This window comes from Tachysurus vachellii, chromosome 19 (assembly GCF_030014155.1).
Source record: "Tachysurus vachellii isolate PV-2020 chromosome 19, HZAU_Pvac_v1, whole genome shotgun sequence".
Classification (NCBI taxonomy): domain Eukaryota; kingdom Metazoa; phylum Chordata; class Actinopteri; order Siluriformes; family Bagridae; genus Tachysurus; species Tachysurus vachellii.
Genome location: NC_083478.1, coordinates 18,209,693 through 18,227,638, shown reverse-complemented (window position 1 = coordinate 18,227,638; position 17,946 = coordinate 18,209,693). Strand labels below are relative to the sequence as shown.

The following is a 17,946-nucleotide window of genomic DNA, read 5'->3' as shown; positions in this document are numbered from 1 at the left end:
ATCTCCTAGGTGGATAGATGGACTGCTTTTTGTAAGTAATAACATAAAATATACAATTTCAATGCCTAAGTATGTATGTTTATTGAATAAACTGTACAGCGAGATTAAAAATACTTGGGTACGGTGAACATAAGTCAAATGTCTTTTTTTAAGCGTTGATAAGATCGTCCCAAAGACAACAAATCAGGTGCATTGCTACTTGATGCATGTATATGAACTGATTATGTTTTGATTTGAGCCATTTTATATATCAGTAAGATGTTGAACAGGACCTGCAGTTACAGAGAAGTTTATAGACTTTATTTACCAGAAACTTTGAATTACACATACATACAATACATTCAAGAATTCGCAACGTTATATACAGGACAGTTTTAGATCTCAAGAGGAATGCGACATACAAATAAAAAAATGGGAGAATGTAAAGTAGCGTTTAATATGTGATGACACGATTTCCACAGATTCACAAAAGAAAACTTTGATGCAGAAATAATCTAGGAGAACTTGAAAAAAATTGGAAAAAAGGAAAAGGTAGCACCGATGAAGAAGTGGCTTATTTATTATTATTATTATTATTATTATTATTATTATTATTATTATTATTATTATTATTATTATTATCGTTGTTGTTTTTGTTGTCGTCCTCGTCATGAATAATACTATTACTACTGCTACTACTACTACTACTACTACTACTAATAATAATAATAATAATAATAATAATAATAATAATAATAATAATAATAATAATAATACATAACTTTAAAGCATGTAAGATTCGAAACCACTTCTTTTTTCCACAGGATTAAGACATTTCTTTGCTCTTTTTATAAAGTGTCTTTAAAAATAATGCATGCTCAACACTGAAACGTAAGAGGCGCTAACTAAGCATAAATAACATGCAATACATACATTGTGTAATATCAAGAAAACTTGACATTAAATATTGTCTTCTGATAAAAGGATGTCTTCGCTTATAGGGAGTTGCGGATATGTTTTAGTATCGTGTCACATGTTCTTAAGACATCAGGTACTTTACCTTTACCTTTCACCAAGGTAGACTATAGTAACCGACAGTAATTCATGCATTTCCCTCCCAAAAGCATTTTAGAGACTTAATTAAGTTGGCCGACTTATTTCTAAACTTTAATCAAGGGACATGCAATTATGGAATAAATTATTCTCCGTGCTAAGGTTGTGGCACGGCCTTTACTTGTTACAAGGATTCTAAAAACAGTATCAGAAGGAGTAATTTAGCAGTAACAACACGGTGTTACGAAATACACAGGCATACCAACCCACTAATACCAGTCTTATACCAACACAGTCTTATACCAGCCTTGCCAAAGTCTGATGGCAGGTCGTATCTAAAAGCAGTGAGGCTGAGAGAGAGACAACATGGCATCGATCACCTGACAGAATTTATTCCAGCTGCGGTATGGTTTTGAAGTCTTTCAGGTCTGCTGAACAGCTAGATGACTGACTTTGTGCCCATGACCGTGAACGTGCCTGAGAACACGTGGCGATAGATATGGTTTTCATGATTTTATTCTCCACGCTGTTTTTAGACTTCTTTTTCTTGATTGCGAAGATCAGCATTAAAGATTACGCCGACTGAAGTAGTACGATTCGTGGATATATAAAATACCTTTATGCAGTGCGATGTCTATTAAGAGCAACAATCTTTGGCGTTGTTCATTTAAACCTCGCTAATTATGTGTTTCCATGAAGCAAATAGATCCTGCTGACTTCTTTGTAAATTTACGAAGTAATAAATAGCTGATACTATTGACAGTACATCTCACAAAGCATGTTTAATTGCCAGTTAAATACAGGCATATACTGTCGCTTTGATTGAACATATCACAGCTTAACTTTGAGTATATATATCTTAATAACTTGCATTATATTGCAGTTCGAAGTGGAGAGGGAAAGTGGCCAAGGACACGTCTCTTTCAAATGACGCGTATAGTATAGATTTTCTCTAGACACCACCAGAAACACTGCATTCACTTTAATACATATATTACAATACAAAGTGTGAAATCAACATAACTTTTGCCTGCTAAGGTTTGGTCGCTTCCCTGAAATAATTTCTGCTTTCTTGTGCATTTTCCTATTACGAAAAATGCATAAATATTAAACCTTTTTTAAGAAAAATATTGAGAATTATGCTGAACTGTTTCAATATTTCCCACAGTGAATGATTGGTGTGGTGCTAATTATAAGCGACTTAAAAGAAGGTTAAGGCCTGTTCTCTCAGCAACAGTCTCTTTTTCTTCATTCTCCGATTCTGAAACCAGATCTTAACCTGTTGGTCACTGAGGTTGAGCCGGTCTGACAACTCCCTCCGCCGTTGCCGCGTGATGAATTCGTTTAGCATGAACTCGCCCTCCAACTCGGCCAGCTGTAGTTTAGAATAGGGCTTTCGTTTCTTGCGAGTTCGGGTGTGCATCGGATACCACGGGGCACCTAGAGGGGGAAGAACACAGAATGCCAGAATGTAATACATCCCCCCAAAATGCATCATATAGGAGATACCAGCACCATGCAAAGTAGCAATCCCCCAAGATAATATGACTACGCTCTTATCATTTAAAAACGGTGTACCTGTCAGCTGAAGACTCCAGTAACAATGGGTAAACAATATGGGTTTCTATATAGAGGTTAACTATCGATTTAGTTATCACACAATATTCATTTTCACACTACAACGACAGCTGGGTTTCCCTGCGAATAACACATATTTAGTATTTTAGCATTAAGACGATAAATCATTACCTGCTGTCATTAAAACAGAATGATCTCACCCCTTAAATAATATATTTCTAAAACGACGAGATTCGATTAAAAAGTCAGATCATTCTTAGATATAATATAATAATAATAATAATAATAATAATAATAATAATAATAATAATAATAATAATAATAATAATAAAGAGAATTCAGTCTAAAATATTAGCAATTGCATGGAGATTTTAGAATGTGGCATTTGATGTATATGTAAATAACTGAAAACTATAATGCTGGTGAACTTGAAGCATTTTAGGGCAGCCCCTAGCGGTGCTTATACACCACGCAAGTATGCTGCAAAAAATCAGTGCATTTGACAGCTTATCATCAAGTACACTCCAGTACAAAAGTTTGTTATGGCGCAATATTTGTTGGTGTACAAACTCTACAGATGATTACTTTTTGTATTTTTTTTTAAAACTGAAGCTGCGTGTGACCACCCACCTCCTCCTGTTGAGATATTGCTCGTGTGATTTGCAGGCGATATCAGGGTTTGTGTATCGCTTGCCGAGCTTTTTCCTCCATCGTTGAGCACCGAGGAGCTGGAATCGGATTCGAGAGACTGACAGGACGGCGGGTTTGGGGTCAGATGTTCGGTGCCATAGTCATACTTGGTGAAGGTAGTACTGTTGCCCATCCCATTGTGCACCCCGTGATCTGATGATACTGATGTCTCCCTTGTTCTCTCTTCTCGTTTTAGGCTGACTGTGCCGTCCGAACAAGCCTCTCTGTTGCCGCCGCTGCCGCCATAATAACATTTCTCCTCTGGTCGGGGTGTTTCAGCACAAGATCGGTTGAAAGATGGATTAATGGATAGAGGGCTACCAAAGTAGGACTGAGGATATCCATTGCACGACTCCGATGGATTCCACGGGAGGGAGCACACGTTGTCCCTTCTTGGGTATGAGAGAGACGGTAGCCCCGCCAGTTGTCCTCCTGAGGATCTAAAATTCGGGAAGTAAAACGTATCTCCAGTGTGGATGTTTACCAAAGGTCCCACAAACCCAGGATTAAGGAGATTATGCTCGCCCATTTCCGCGGGCCTGACCAACAGCTTCTAGTTTATTGCAATCTGACATTTAACGTAGTTAAACCTGGAGATGCACCTGATTGGTCATCTCCATGTCACGTGGCGGAGCTTACTCGAACTCCAGAAGGTACCACCCACTTGGTCTATTTTAGACAAAACAAAACATAAACTTCTGTGTTACGGGTCTTTATATGCTTTTTAAAAATACTATAAAATATCGTATTAAAATGTAGTCTCTTGTTTTTCACTTTTTTGCTATGTATGCAGGTTCCAACTGGTTCTCTTTTTGTTCTCTCGAGGAAAAAATATAATACCATTCCTAGCCTCGTTTAATACCTTTATAAGCCAACAAATTTATTTTAAAACTTTTTTATTCGAAAATGTTGGTTTTTGGGGACGGTGTGGTTGCTGATGACATTTTGTTTTCATGGAAAAATTACGATTGAATTCAGTGTCATATAAAGCTTTGATGATCCACTTTTACAGGCTTGTTTTAGAGAAAGACTGATGCTCAGCGCTTCACTAACACTCGTATTTACTGTAACAGGGTCAGCAGGTTGAAACCGTTGGCTCAGTAAAGTAGGATGATATTCTATAAGGTTTCTTCAAGAACGTAACCTATATTTCAAATAATATGCCCTCGCACACCTCATATGAACATGAACAACTTTAACACATTCTCTCTATAAATACACGCTGCCAAACTGTGGGAAGATTATTACACATCTCGCAATTCTTTTATATGAACTTTACAAGCTTGTAGAGGGTATTTAAACGACTCAGCAGATCCAAATACACCAAACATTCCTTAATTGTTCAATAATTTCAAATACTAAATAGGGCCGCATACAATACTGACTAAGCTACAACTTAAGATTTAATATACATAAACAATAACACTTGTTTTATATATATATATATACATATATATATATATATATATATATATATATATATACATATATATATATATATATACATATATATATATATATATATATATACATATATATATATATATATGTATATATATATATATATGTATATATATATATATATATATATATATATATATATATATATATATATATATATATATATATATACACACACACACACACATATGAAATCACCTATAATATTTAGAGTTTACAATTTTGAAAATTTTTACCTGATAAATATTGGCTAAGAACAGCTTTTTAAATTTACCTTAAAATGCTAAAAATCTGTGCTGGCTGCATGTTAACTATGTTTTGTATTATAAGGCCGGGTGAATAACCTTTTTTTCTGCCACCCATGTGATCGTGTGCGCGTGTAAGAGAGCAGCTTTTTGTTGTTAAAATTTGCTAAAGTTATACATTTTAAAAATGCGAACCACATTTCTTTAGCGGTTTTATGAAACTGTACGCAATGCAATTACATATAACAGGGAACTTCACTGTCCCTTACTACAATTTATAAGTAGCGATAGACTACGTGACAAGGGAAATAATTTTACTAAAACATTAGATTGTAATTTTGTGCCAGAAATAAAATAAAAGCAACTGCATCACAGACATAAAATATAGGTACTTTGTAACAATCACAATAGAATGAAAGCGCGCTAATTTGCAGCTTTTGTTTGTCTCGACATTATTCTGTACATTTAATATTTTATGTCCGATAGCAACATCTATCCAAATGCAGCAAAACACCCAAGAGCTTAGAACTGATTAGCTTTAAGAGATACTTGCAGTAGTATATTTATTGGAGCCTAGCACTTAGACCGGCATCATAACGTTTGAAAAAAAATATCAGTGTATTCATTATACGCTATATTCCTTTTTATTATCTGTGGATGTGAATTAAACTGAAGCTAACTACCACACTGAGATTTTTCAGGTTAGAACAGACGTCACGTTTTCTTTGTAGTCACACTATGTAGACTTTTTTAAATGCTTAGATAGATAGATAGATAGATAGATAGATAGAGAGAGAGAGAGAGAGAGAGAGAGAGAGAGAGAGAGAGAGAGAGAGAGAGAGAGAGAGAGAGAGAGAGAGAGAGAGAGAGAGAGAGCGCACTGTTCTTTTTAGTGAAATGTCGAACAATATTTATTAACAGAAGATCTCCACAAAGTGAATTCCCAAAAATCAATAACACAAATCTCTGTCATTCACAAGTTATTAATTATCTTACCTCCTGCAGTGGAAAACGTAGTGTCCGAATTCTTACGAATGTCGCTGAAAGTGTTTTTCAGTTCAAGGTCAGTGTCTAGTGCACTGCCTGCGTCGTACCGAAAAACAGCTTTCGAATGTGCTTACCGTCCAGACAGAGCAATAGCACAAACAAAGGCGTTTTTCTCACTATTAGTATTAGTATTACTATTATATGTATATATTGCTAATTAATTATAATTTAAAAATAGCATGCTGCATTATATACATTAATGCCAAATAATAGTACAAATGATGATGATGATAATTATTATTATTAGTAGTAGTAGTAGTAGTTCATCTGCGCATTTATTTACCCTTAACTTGTTTATGTAGGAGTTTTTTTTGTTTTTATATTGTATAAAAATGTAATTGTACGTTCCTAATTTTTCATCCTTTATTATTTATATAATCATTTTATATGTTTAACTATTATCTTTCACTATGTTCCGAATATGTTTTAAAATTAAAAACAAAATTTATTTAACTGACACACCGAACAGTTCTGCTACGTTCTTACACTGTCATCAAATCAAATTAAAGAAGCAAATATACAAATATCAACTTCACGTGTCATCGTATACAGATATGATGATGTTTCGTATTTTACTTAAATGCTGGTATTTATAATCTTGTAGTTAGTATGCAGTAGTTAGAATGATTTTGTATGCATCTGATAGCTGAGTATATTTGCTTAACACAACTAGAAAATAATATTTCTTTTCGAAGTTAATTTGTCTATAAATATATAGTACAAATAAATATTCTTTTAGTGTATGTACTGATATTTCATCACTTAAAAATGTTGAAAAAATCATTTAAAAAAGAATAAGCCATAATATGGAGATAATTAATTTAATTCTAATAGTTCTGTATTTAAGCAACGACATTGTATGTTATATCCGAATTGCCATTAGTGGTGTGTTGTTGCGTATTGTTTTACCAAACAGCAAAAGCATACTTTAATAATGTTATTCATTTCCTAGTTTTGTAGCGCCCCAGAAATCATATTTAAAGTCTGTGTATTCTAGTCTTTATTTCCAAAATGTCTACGAATTGTTAACAGGTATTAGCAGACCTGAGTGCTTTAGCTTACTGAACACAAGGAGGCTGTATGTTACTTTCTGCATTTCCTGACATTTGCACCATGCCACCACCAGAGGATATCAGCCCCTTTCTCTTCGGCCTTCTGCTCCCTACCTGCACACACAAATCTATCTATCTATCTATCTATCTATCTATCTATCTATCTATCTATCTATCTATCTATCTATCTATCTATCTATCTATCTATTTGTGTGTGGGTATATATAAGATTCGTCTTTTTTGTGTTTATTATTATTATTATTATTATTATTATTATTATTATTATTATTATTATTATTACATTTATTTTATTGTTTTATAAATTATAATACAATTAATAAAAATGTTTGTATATGTCCACATATATTAAAATCTGGCCCTCAAACCGAAAACAAGTTTTAAAAAACCGAGTGTTCGCTTATTCAAATGAATTCATTGCAATTCTGCTATCAGCTGGGATATTATTATTCTTTACATTACGTGTTATAGTCTACTGTGTAAAGTAAAAATAATAGCCATACCTTTTATCACGACCTTGCGGAAAATATGTTTCTTGATTTTGTTAAGACGTGCCTTCATTTCCCTCCGAGGACATCAGACCTAAAACGAAGGCCCGAAATCTCTTACAAAGCCTTTGTGACAGCAAAGCTCTGCCTGTCGTAGTGAATCTAACGCAAAATTCAAGATGAGAGAAAATACTGCCACTGCTTGAAGTATCATACTAAAGAAGCACTGAAATCGCTGTGAGGAAAGAACGGCAAATTTCAAACGTCTGCAATGCTTTGCATAGTCAGAAATGGCAAAGACATGGGATTTTTCCTTTTTATGTATTTATGGCATGCCATTAACTTGTGTCGTCTAGACAGAGAAATAACACCTTGTTTGCCTGCAAACGAACCGGGGCATTCGTGTCCAGCCCCTATTTATTATTCACAAGTCTCTGCGATGTCAAGGTCAAATTTACTGCATAGTCAAGGTCAAGGGTAAAGACCACGTGACAAGAATCGGCCGAGAACTTCCATACATTGCTTACGCCTAATAATACAAAAAAAATTACTAGCAAAATAGTTATGAGAAAAATCTGCTTTGCTATGACGCATACAAAGATAAATATAAATTTCCTTTGTGTATGAAATAACAGAATTGTAATATAGCTTGATTTGTTGCCATGCTATCCGTGAAGTAAATATCGACTGTTGTTACATATAGAGTGTACTCCGACGTCGACATTTATGTGTGTACACAAATGCAAGTAAAAACGTAATTTTTATCATTTAATTCAACATTAATTTTACAAGTCATATGTAATCTGGGAAGTCTCTCTATTGCTTAAGGCAGCATGCATATTTTCAAGACATACCTGATTCCGAGCTAGTCCATCTTGCTTGGGGTACAAAGATATATTTTGTTTGTGCAATGTTTCTTACCCGGCCTACCTCTATGGTACAAAAAATGTGCACAAAAATTTTCACAAAAACTTTACTCTTAAAGTAAACTTCTATATTTTAATGGGAATACACGTAAACTATTTAGCAGTTACATCCGGGTTCTTTAACCAACAGACCAGCTATTCGGTAATGCACAATTTTAACACTATTTTACTAATTTGAACTCTAAAATAGTATAGTTAAACTATTTTAGCAATATCCATGATATATGAAGAATTCAGTGTACATAGCAACAGCCAGCAAACTGTTGCTTTAGTAAGGAATGTATTCAACAGGCTCATCGCCACTTAAAGATAAATACCATTGGCTGTTAGAAATACAAAATAACCTCGTGTGAGTATTTTCTGTCTAAATACTGCAAAACTCCAAATAGTACTCATCGGAAAGGACATAAAAAGAATATTGGTATGACCCTGGGCCCAATGTACTCATCGATGCCATTGTACAGTTTACACAAAGAACCTAAATTCGTTTTTTATAGACTCACAGATTTATGAATAAATACAATGTAATTAATAAATAAACAGAATTTGACGTTCAGTAACTCTTCAATAGATTACTGTCATGTGTTAAACCATCTGGTTTCCCCATTTTCAATGTTTCTAGGACATTAACGATGCATTGCTACCAGTCAGTTAAAAACTGGAATAATTAGCGTTAAAAATGTTAAAGCGATGACAAAAAAAAAAGTGGAAAATATCAAAAACTTAACTGATTAAATCATTTTAGCCACATGTTTATAAATTCGTAGCCTTAGCGTCACATTGCCCACCCCCACACTCCAAATGCAGTTTTATTTTATTCATCATTTTAATGTGAATTAACATTTATTTAACAATGAGAACGTTTTGCCTAAACCGGTTTAGTCATATTGGAAAACTATATATATATATATATATATATATATATATATATATATATATATATATATATATATATATATATATATAGAAAAGTACATTGCTAATTGCTTTCTCAATAACTCTCCAAAACAAACTGTGTGTATTATATAATTCGTGAAATCGTGAAAATTCGATATAAATCCACACTCAAGTATGTAACACATTCTTCTACGTCACTTCAAATTGATAGTTGCCTTCTTGAAGTCTAAGTCGGAATTATGTATTTGTTGCGTGATAGTACACGATTTATAACACAAATGGCATCCACTTATACCAAGGTAGTGGATTTAATCCAATGATTTGCATTGCCATTATTTATTTAAGAAACATGTCTCCATTCATTACTTTAGGAATTAAAACACCAGAATACAGTTCACGTACTTCACAGAAAGAGGTACAGACTGACAGCGTGTGTGTGAACATCTCCAAATGATTTACGATATTTGTTTCTATACATATAACAAGAAAGATTGTGCATTAACGTGTAATACTAAATGTTGCAATCGGTTACAATCATTCCAGTTGCAGGGCAGACATATACTTCACTGCTTAAAAAAGGACACTAAGATGATCTTGACACATTCTATTTTACAGCCCTGTCATTTGCCAGAAAATGAATTAAATAATAAAGACATTGCACTGTACAGTTAGCATTAGCAGCCTTGTTTACCATCGGCATTAAAAAGTAATGTATCCCACTGTGAAACATTTAGCTTTTGAAATCTCGAAGGCTTTTTTTTGGAATAAACCTGTTTACTCCTGCCACCCCAAAACGATGGTGCATGGCTCTGTTTGAGACATCACACATTCAGTGTTCAGTTTTTTTTTGACTCTCCAGTTAGTTCTCATTCAACCGTAGTTTTCAAATAAGCATTTACTAAGAATACTTCATGCAATTGAAAAATCCTTGTGTATTTTTGCTGATTTTTTACGCTGGCTTTTACACCTCAACAAATGTCCGTGTCCCTTTTATCGGTGAAACAAGCACATGAACAAACTGTCTCTTGGAAACCCAAATATTTTAAATATTATATATTTATATATGTACATTCGTAGAAAACAGCAAAGTCGAAATGATTTTGAATATGTTCACAGTTTTTAGGGCATGGCCTATGACCCTTAAAGCTTACGGATGAACGATTATTAAATCGTGTGCATTTTTTTTATTAAATAAAGTAAAGCCAGACTTAAGTGATGTGACACGGTCTCTGATTTTCTTCTTTCATGGTTTTTGAGAAGTAAATATCAGACTTTCAGAATGAGATCAGCCAAGAAACAATTCACTGGACATCCATTAAGTGTGCATGTGACTGTTCGCCTTAGATTTGCTGATGAATTTCTTCTCTTTCACTCTGCGGTTTTGAAACCAAATAGTAACTTGACGTTCAGACAGATTGGTGGTGGCAGATATGCGTCTTCTTTTGTCTTTAGTGATGAATTTGCTGGCTGCGTACTCTTTTTCCAGTTCCTTCAATTGGAGCTTGGTGTAGGGAACACGTTTTTTGCGTCCTCGTCTGTAACTGCTAACCTCAGGTTGCAAAGGGACGACATCTGAAAAAAATATGCATGAACAAAATTCATTCATAAAGCTTCATCAAACACATTTCTGCTAAAAAAAATCAGTATGTTAAAATCCAAACTCTAAAGAATTTGCCTATTTTCACAAATAGACGTGAATAACATAAAACACGTGCTTATTCTGAGCATCTGATACCAATAGATATTTGCTGAGACAGGTTCTCGTGAGAAACGTTTTTGAAAAAATGTCAGATATTTTATTTTCTCTAGCATCGAGTCAAAATATTATTCTTTAAGTATAAGTTTCTAAGGTTGTTCTCCTCAGGTCCATTGGCCAAATATGTAACAAAATAGCTCCTTTCTTTTTTTTAAATTCATGAAAATATTTTGCAAGACATGGTTTAATGTATATTATATAATATACTGCCTACGTTTTTGTAATATAACGTGATGATAAATAAGACTACATAGGCCTACTTGGCAGAGTAGATGGACCTTATTTAAAGATTTGAAACAAATTTTAACTCAAACATATTACATATATAACAAGCTATGATAGCTCATTTGAATAATGTTGCTTTCAATAGTGTGAGACTCAGCTTTTACAGCCATCCTAGTGTTCAAGTGTATTAATGTAAATAGCAGCGAGTTCATCTCTTTGTATTACTTCTTGCCATAAAAAAAATATTTCTTTTTAACTACGAACAGCCATCTTAAGATGGTTGATCATGGAGTTTCGGCATTTGTTATTAACCCCTACATATTACAACTGTAAAAACTGACTGAAAGTCAGAAAATATGTAAGAATAATACTTATATAATTCTTATTTGTATATTATTTATGTATTGTTTGTTTTGGAAACAGTCCGTGTATGGCTCAAAAGCGATTTAAAAATAAGTACTAAGTACGCGCGTGTGCGCGCATTAGGCGTGTGCGCGCATGTATGCCAGTTTGTCTGACTTTCTGTTCCCCCTTTTTCTCTCTCTTTCGCTGCCCCGGTTTTAACTCGCAGGAGAAGTTATACCGTGTGACAAGTCTTTTGTTTTGCGCTGCTGTACCTTAAATTGAACAACAACCATTAAGGGCTCTCCAAACTACCCAGCTGTCCGTGTGTTTCTTGGACAATCCAATGAACACTTTGTTTACATATCGCTGGCTCGCCAATGAATAACACTGGACCTTATTGGAAACTTTGTTAGATTGTTTCATGTCTAAAAGAGGTAATCTTATGCAAAAGTAAAACAAATACCACGTACTAGAATGACACTTTCATATGCAAATCTGCAAATTAACCACAAAATACCGCGGGCTACTACAGGGATTTACAGACTTAGTACAAACAAGACTCATCATATTATTATATAGGAGGAGCAAAGGTAGCTTATATTGTCATACCCTGCTCTAACCTGCATGGATGTCCTGCTTGATTGACCTTTCTAGACTTTTGGGCTGTTTAATATATACCGTTAATATTTTAATTAAAACCTAGAACCACATATATATATATATATATATATATATATATATATATATATATATATATATATATATATGTATATATATGTGTATATATATATACATATATATATATACATATATATATATGTATATATATATATGTATATATATATATATACATATATATATATATATATATACATATATATATATATATATGTATATATATATATATATATATATATATATATTTATTGATTGATTTAAATATCCCAAAAATAACAACAACAATAATAATAATAAGATAAGAATTATCATATTATTATTATTATTATTATTATTATTATTATTATTATTATTATTATTATTATTATTATTATCTGGTGAGAATAAATAAATAAGTTAATAGTTAATATTACATACCTGGAAAAGGAGATTTCCAAAGATGAGACGACTGTGTTTGTTCCTTTGAACAGTACACCTGCCCATCCCAGCCGTTTGACAGAGCCCAATGCTGATAGCCCTCCATTGGAATCAGCGCGTCGTGTCGTGGCTCGGGATGTGCGCTAATGCTCGGGACCACCGACACATCAAGATATCCAGGAACTGCCTGATATGAACCAGCGAAACTGGGGTAGAAAGCAAACTCCTTTGCCCTACTGGAGAGGTCCTCCGTAGGCAGTGCCGTACTGGGCTCGCTGTATTTGTCTGCGGGATGATACGAGCACGGCTTCTGTTGCAAGTTCACGTTGTGCGAATGAGACAGCCTGCAGCCGTAGTACGGGTTTCCAAATGGGTAACTATAACCCAGAGAGGCGCTGGACGACGTCTGAGGCGCGGGACACTGTCTTCCTGCGTCAGGTGAAGATATATCCGAGTACACTGTGCCCTGGTGAGTTGTGATGGTGCCCGAATGTCGCCCCAAAGCTGGATGCGAGATAAGATCCCTACAGTGGGTCGCAGGGCAATTCCCGCTCAGTCCCTCCATAGTTTGATTTTTATTCTGACCACTTTCATTCGGGCTTTTTTCATAAACGTACATCAAGGTGTCCGCCCAACGTGGATGCAAGACCAGCGAAGTCGTCATATCATGGGCTGCAGATGCTTTTTAAAAGTCGACTACTCCACTGCGATACCTCATTTCCAACTACATTTTACACACGCGCATGCGCACGTCGAGCTCTGCGTGTCCGGTTCGTTAATGTGCAGGCACGTGACTTTGATAACGACTCCGAAGAGACTGGCTGCGGTGGGCGGGTATAATAATCCCTTTAAACATGCGCTGGCTCACGTTTCACTGGCTGGTCCTGGGGTTTTCAGTGGCCACACATTGGCTGAGCGAGCCCATGAAAATGATTCTTAAAGGGGAAGGTATCACGATTTAAGGAAGACCAAAACAGATTTAGCCGACAAGCATATTCAGAAGTAAGCCCTGATTTTCAAATTGGATTCCCTGCGCCGCAGCACAGAATCTAGGTTACAATATATAGTGCAGAGGCTATACTTTACTATACTATGCCACTGATTTTACGCAATATGGAAATCATTAAAAAATATCATATATTTTGTTTAGAAGATGCATTAAATTCTATTTTTTCTGACCTTTATGGTGTAGCACTTGATATGCATTTTCAGACTTCAATACATTTTGAAGATCATGTGAAAGTAAAATATATCTAAGTGAATAAATGTAAAGGAAGCCCGATAAACCTCCAGAAAAATTCCAGAAATGTTTTTTAACAACACCTTATGCAAAAAGTCGATTAAAGTCGAATTGCATTACTATATTTTCTTTCTGAACTATTAACTGTATGCAGCCTATTGCAATTTATTTTAGAATTTATAATATAAAATACGCGCTTATGGAATTGATGATATAAAGAGATTAGATTAGTAAAAATCCATATTAAATAAATTCTAATGATATACTCTCTCCCTCCCTCCCTCTTTCTCTCTCTCTCTCTCTCTCTCTCTCTCTCTCTCTCTCTCTCTCTCTCTCTATATATATATATATATATATATATATATATATATATATATATATATAAACTCAGCTGATATGGATTTTGGAATTTTTTTTACCCAGAGGTAGATGGAACAAATCTCCATCTTTCTCTCTCTTCCTTTGCCGGATTGATGAACATGAACGGCCCTTCCAAATGGCAGCTACACGGAAGTCCAAGGTCAAGGTAAAAACCGCAGACAAACAAGGGTCAGTGTCTAGACAGACAAGAATGAGCTACACATTCGCCTTCATGAAAACTTCTTGCAGTACTTGAAAAACTTTCAAACTCAATGCAATGCCACTGGAATGGAAAGATTTACTGCCGAATAACGGATTTCCGCTCTGTACATGAATGTACTTGAAACGATGGCTGTATTGGAACAAATACAAAGCCCAACAACATAAAAATCTAAAATTGCCACGCTGTATAGGCAATGTTACACTGGTTTATGTTAAAGATCAATTTTATGTTAAATGGGATTAAATAATAAACGTTAGTGTTACTTTTTTTTCTCATAAAAGGGATCTTTCTGTTTTATAATGTATTGCAAGTTTTTTACATACATTTTCATAGGTGTTGTATGAGTGTTGAATACGCTTGAAAAGAAGAATAGCTAATTCTCATAATAATCACAAACACTAATAGCACAATTGTTTGATGCAAACAATACCAAGCGTTATTTGCGTTAATATTTCTGATTATGAGGTTAGTTCGAAAAAAAGGTTGTCTAAAATAATACGTTTTCCTACAGTTTTCCAATCTAATTATGGAAATTACGGATTTCCCTTAAATGTATTTTAACTACGACGTAGTTTTTTAACTAGCCATGTATTATAACTAGCCATTTCTATTCCTGATAGTGTTCACAAGAAAACTATTCTCAGGTTCTATCATATTATGAATTAAACTGTCTATAACATGATATAGATTCGCATTTCTCTCTCTCTCTCTCTCTCTCTCTCTCTCTCTCTCTCTCTCTCTCTCTCTCTCTCTCTCTCTCTCTCTCTTTGAGTGTTTGTCCACTTTATTGTATTTTGTCCTAAATTACTAAAAAGAGTTCCTGCTAAACGATAAAGCAAAAGAAGCAGTTTATCCCAAATATAAAATGTCTTTTGATTCATATAATAATCGTTGAAGTTTCATTATGTAGATGTATATAATCTTAAACTGTTCTTATCTGTTGAGTAGATGGATATTGATGGCACATTCATTACATTATTTGAAATGCTTTGATGGACCAATGAAATCCAGTTAGTCACTTAGGATTTGTGTATACAGTATTTTAAACACAAACATATGATTTACAAAAGTTGAAAAGTTGACACAAAATGAAAAAGAAAACTGAACAAATAATTATTTCTGTTATACTGCTGTTTGTTTTTCTCTCTGTATGTATGCTTGTGTTATTATGTATGTTTTTTGTTTGTTTGTTTGTCTGTCTGTCTATTTGTATGTCTATCATTTTGTGTCTGTGTATTTGCTTGTTTGCTCTTTTTTGGGGACTGTTACTGTTTTCTGCAAAATGAAAAAAGGTGCAAAAAAATTTGAAGAAAAAAAAATTGTTTGATAGATTACCATGCCTACCATAATAATCAATGTTGGATAACCTATTACGAAGTATAAAAATAATGGGTTCGTACAAAAATAATGGGTAACACTTTATTCCTTCATTCTAGAACCACGTAAAACGTCGCAGAAAAAAACGTTAAATGTTTGCAAAAGCATTTGCTTTGTGTAACCATACTTTCAGTATAGCTTTGTATTTTTGTCTTATTTTTGATGATTTTTCGTCTAGGAGGTAAAATAGTAAGCTAAAATAAAAAATACACAAAACAGTTTATTATTATTGAACATTCATTAGGGAGTCACGTCATCATTGTCAACTATTTGCACGCAAGCTGTACAGGATATGGGATATGCTATTCTCCGTTGACATATCTGGTACAAGCTATTTCCTAAAGTGTTTTGGCTTTTTTATAGGTTTTTTATTTTAAAGGTTCTTACCCTCTTAAAATGGTTCCTGTTTGGAACCTATTGTCATAGAGAAACAGTATATTAAGGTTCTACATTGCAGCTTCTACAGGGTTCCTTCAGAAGGCCGAAGGATTTTTAAGGATGTCAGCTTTGACTTTTTAAGCCTGTGCAATCAAAGAACAGAAAAACACCCAACATGCAACAAGATATGAACTCATATGTTTTTAAGATGTTTCTTCGTTCCACTCCGACGTGGCCAGCCACAAGACGCCCAGACACTTGTGAGCTTCACATTGCCGATTGTTTGGTTTCATGGAAACCTAAATAAAGAAAATCGATTGCTGCATCGGTTACAGCTACTCCGAAGCAGACGTTTTAAAGCCTGGACAACGTTTCTTCCGTACAGACTGTGTGTTGGCAGACTGTGTGTGTGTGTGTGTGTGTGTGTGTGTGTGTGTGTGTGTGTGTGCGCTCGCGCGCGCGTGTGTGTGTGAGTGTGTGCATATGTGTATGTCTGAAAGAGAAAGAGAGAGAGCTCGTTTAGCTAATAGCTAGTAGTAGACGCTACAGTACTTTTCTCATAGAAAAGTACTGATGACTTATACACTATACATTGCACACATCTACTATTTAATGTGATTGCACATATTCCCGTGTCTCTGAATAGGATCTGCTCTTATTATGCATATATATGCCTATTATATTCTGCATTTTTTATATATATTTATTGTATTTTTCTTCCATACCTTCTTCTCCTCCCTCCTCATCTTGTTATGTATGTTTTTGTATTGTGCGGCTCTAGAATACTTTGTCCCCACACCAAACATTTCGATCTACAAATAAACTTGAATACTTGAACTAGAGTAGATATATTACAAGAGTTCATCTAAAGTTTATCTACCTCCCTATCCGCCTATGTTTCCCGCTATTTTATTATATGTTTAGGCCCAAGGTAGCAATTACATAATGCTCTAGTATATACTACCCACACATTATGTATATAAAGTTACTTTTCATTAAGAGGATATCGGTTATCATTACAAAATATGGATGTTATTTTTGAAAAGAGAATAGTTCAATAATCATATGAGTGAAAGCAGACATATTTTCCATCGCTGGAATCAATATTATACACTCAGCATCTCGATATGATATTCATTTGGCAGATAGATGGTTGTAGTATTCCCACTAAACCCTGGCTAGTTACATTTTAGCAGTCTTTAGCAGATCGACCTTAGATAGTTTTGCTCAATGTTTAGGATATCTGGAAGTGTAATGTACCCTTAATCACAATGCACAATTGTGTATACTGTAATGTATTAACGTATGTATTAATGTATATTATATAATTTTTCTTTTTTTTTATATACATATCCGTTCAGAGCACATGATTATATATCAGTGTACGAATATCTTTATTTGTTTTCTGTGTTGTACATGTACAAAAGAGATTTAATGCCCAGTTCTCCATCAAACTATGTTACCTACATTAAATGAAGAACAATAATATATAGTATATAACAGCAATACATCA

The 17,946-nt window shown here is 34.2% G+C and overlaps 2 protein-coding genes across 2 annotated transcripts; both read right to left on the bottom strand.

The window, feature by feature from the left end:
* Positions 1-289: 289 nt before the first annotated feature.
* On the bottom strand, positions 290-4,488 carry hoxc12a (homeobox C12a). Its single transcript, XM_060894457.1, has 2 exons — positions 3,241-4,488; positions 290-2,472 (listed from the first exon to the last, which is right to left on the bottom strand). Exons 1-2 carry the CDS (start codon positions 3,827-3,829, stop codon positions 2,234-2,236), a joined length of 828 nt encoding a protein of 275 aa, XP_060750440.1. The 5' UTR covers positions 3,830-4,488; the 3' UTR covers positions 290-2,233.
* Positions 4,489-9,653: 5,165 nt separating this feature from the next.
* Positions 9,654-13,604, bottom strand: hoxc13a (homeobox C13a). The gene is made up of 2 exons (XM_060894456.1): positions 12,856-13,604; positions 9,654-11,006 (listed from the first exon to the last, which is right to left on the bottom strand). Exons 1-2 carry the CDS (start codon positions 13,517-13,519, stop codon positions 10,750-10,752), a joined length of 921 nt encoding a protein of 306 aa, XP_060750439.1. The 5' UTR covers positions 13,520-13,604; the 3' UTR covers positions 9,654-10,749.
* Between the last annotated feature and the right edge of the window lie 4,342 nt (positions 13,605-17,946).

Excerpts from the sequence above, each read along its gene's own strand:
- hoxc12a (XM_060894457.1), bottom strand. The coding sequence starts at position 3,829 with ATGGGCGAGCATAATCTCCTTAATCCTGGGTTTGTGGGACCTTTGGTA. Across the intron at positions 2,473-3,240 it reads CAATATCTCAACAGGAGGAG|GTGCCCCGTGGTATCCGATG; the intron begins GTGGGTGGTCAC and ends TTCCCCCTCTAG.
- hoxc13a (XM_060894456.1), bottom strand. The coding sequence starts at position 13,519 with ATGACGACTTCGCTGGTCTTGCATCCACGTTGGGCGGACACCTTGATG. Across the intron at positions 11,007-12,855 it reads TTGGAAATCTCCTTTTCCAG|ATGTCGTCCCTTTGCAACCT; the intron begins GTATGTAATATT and ends TATTTTTTTCAG.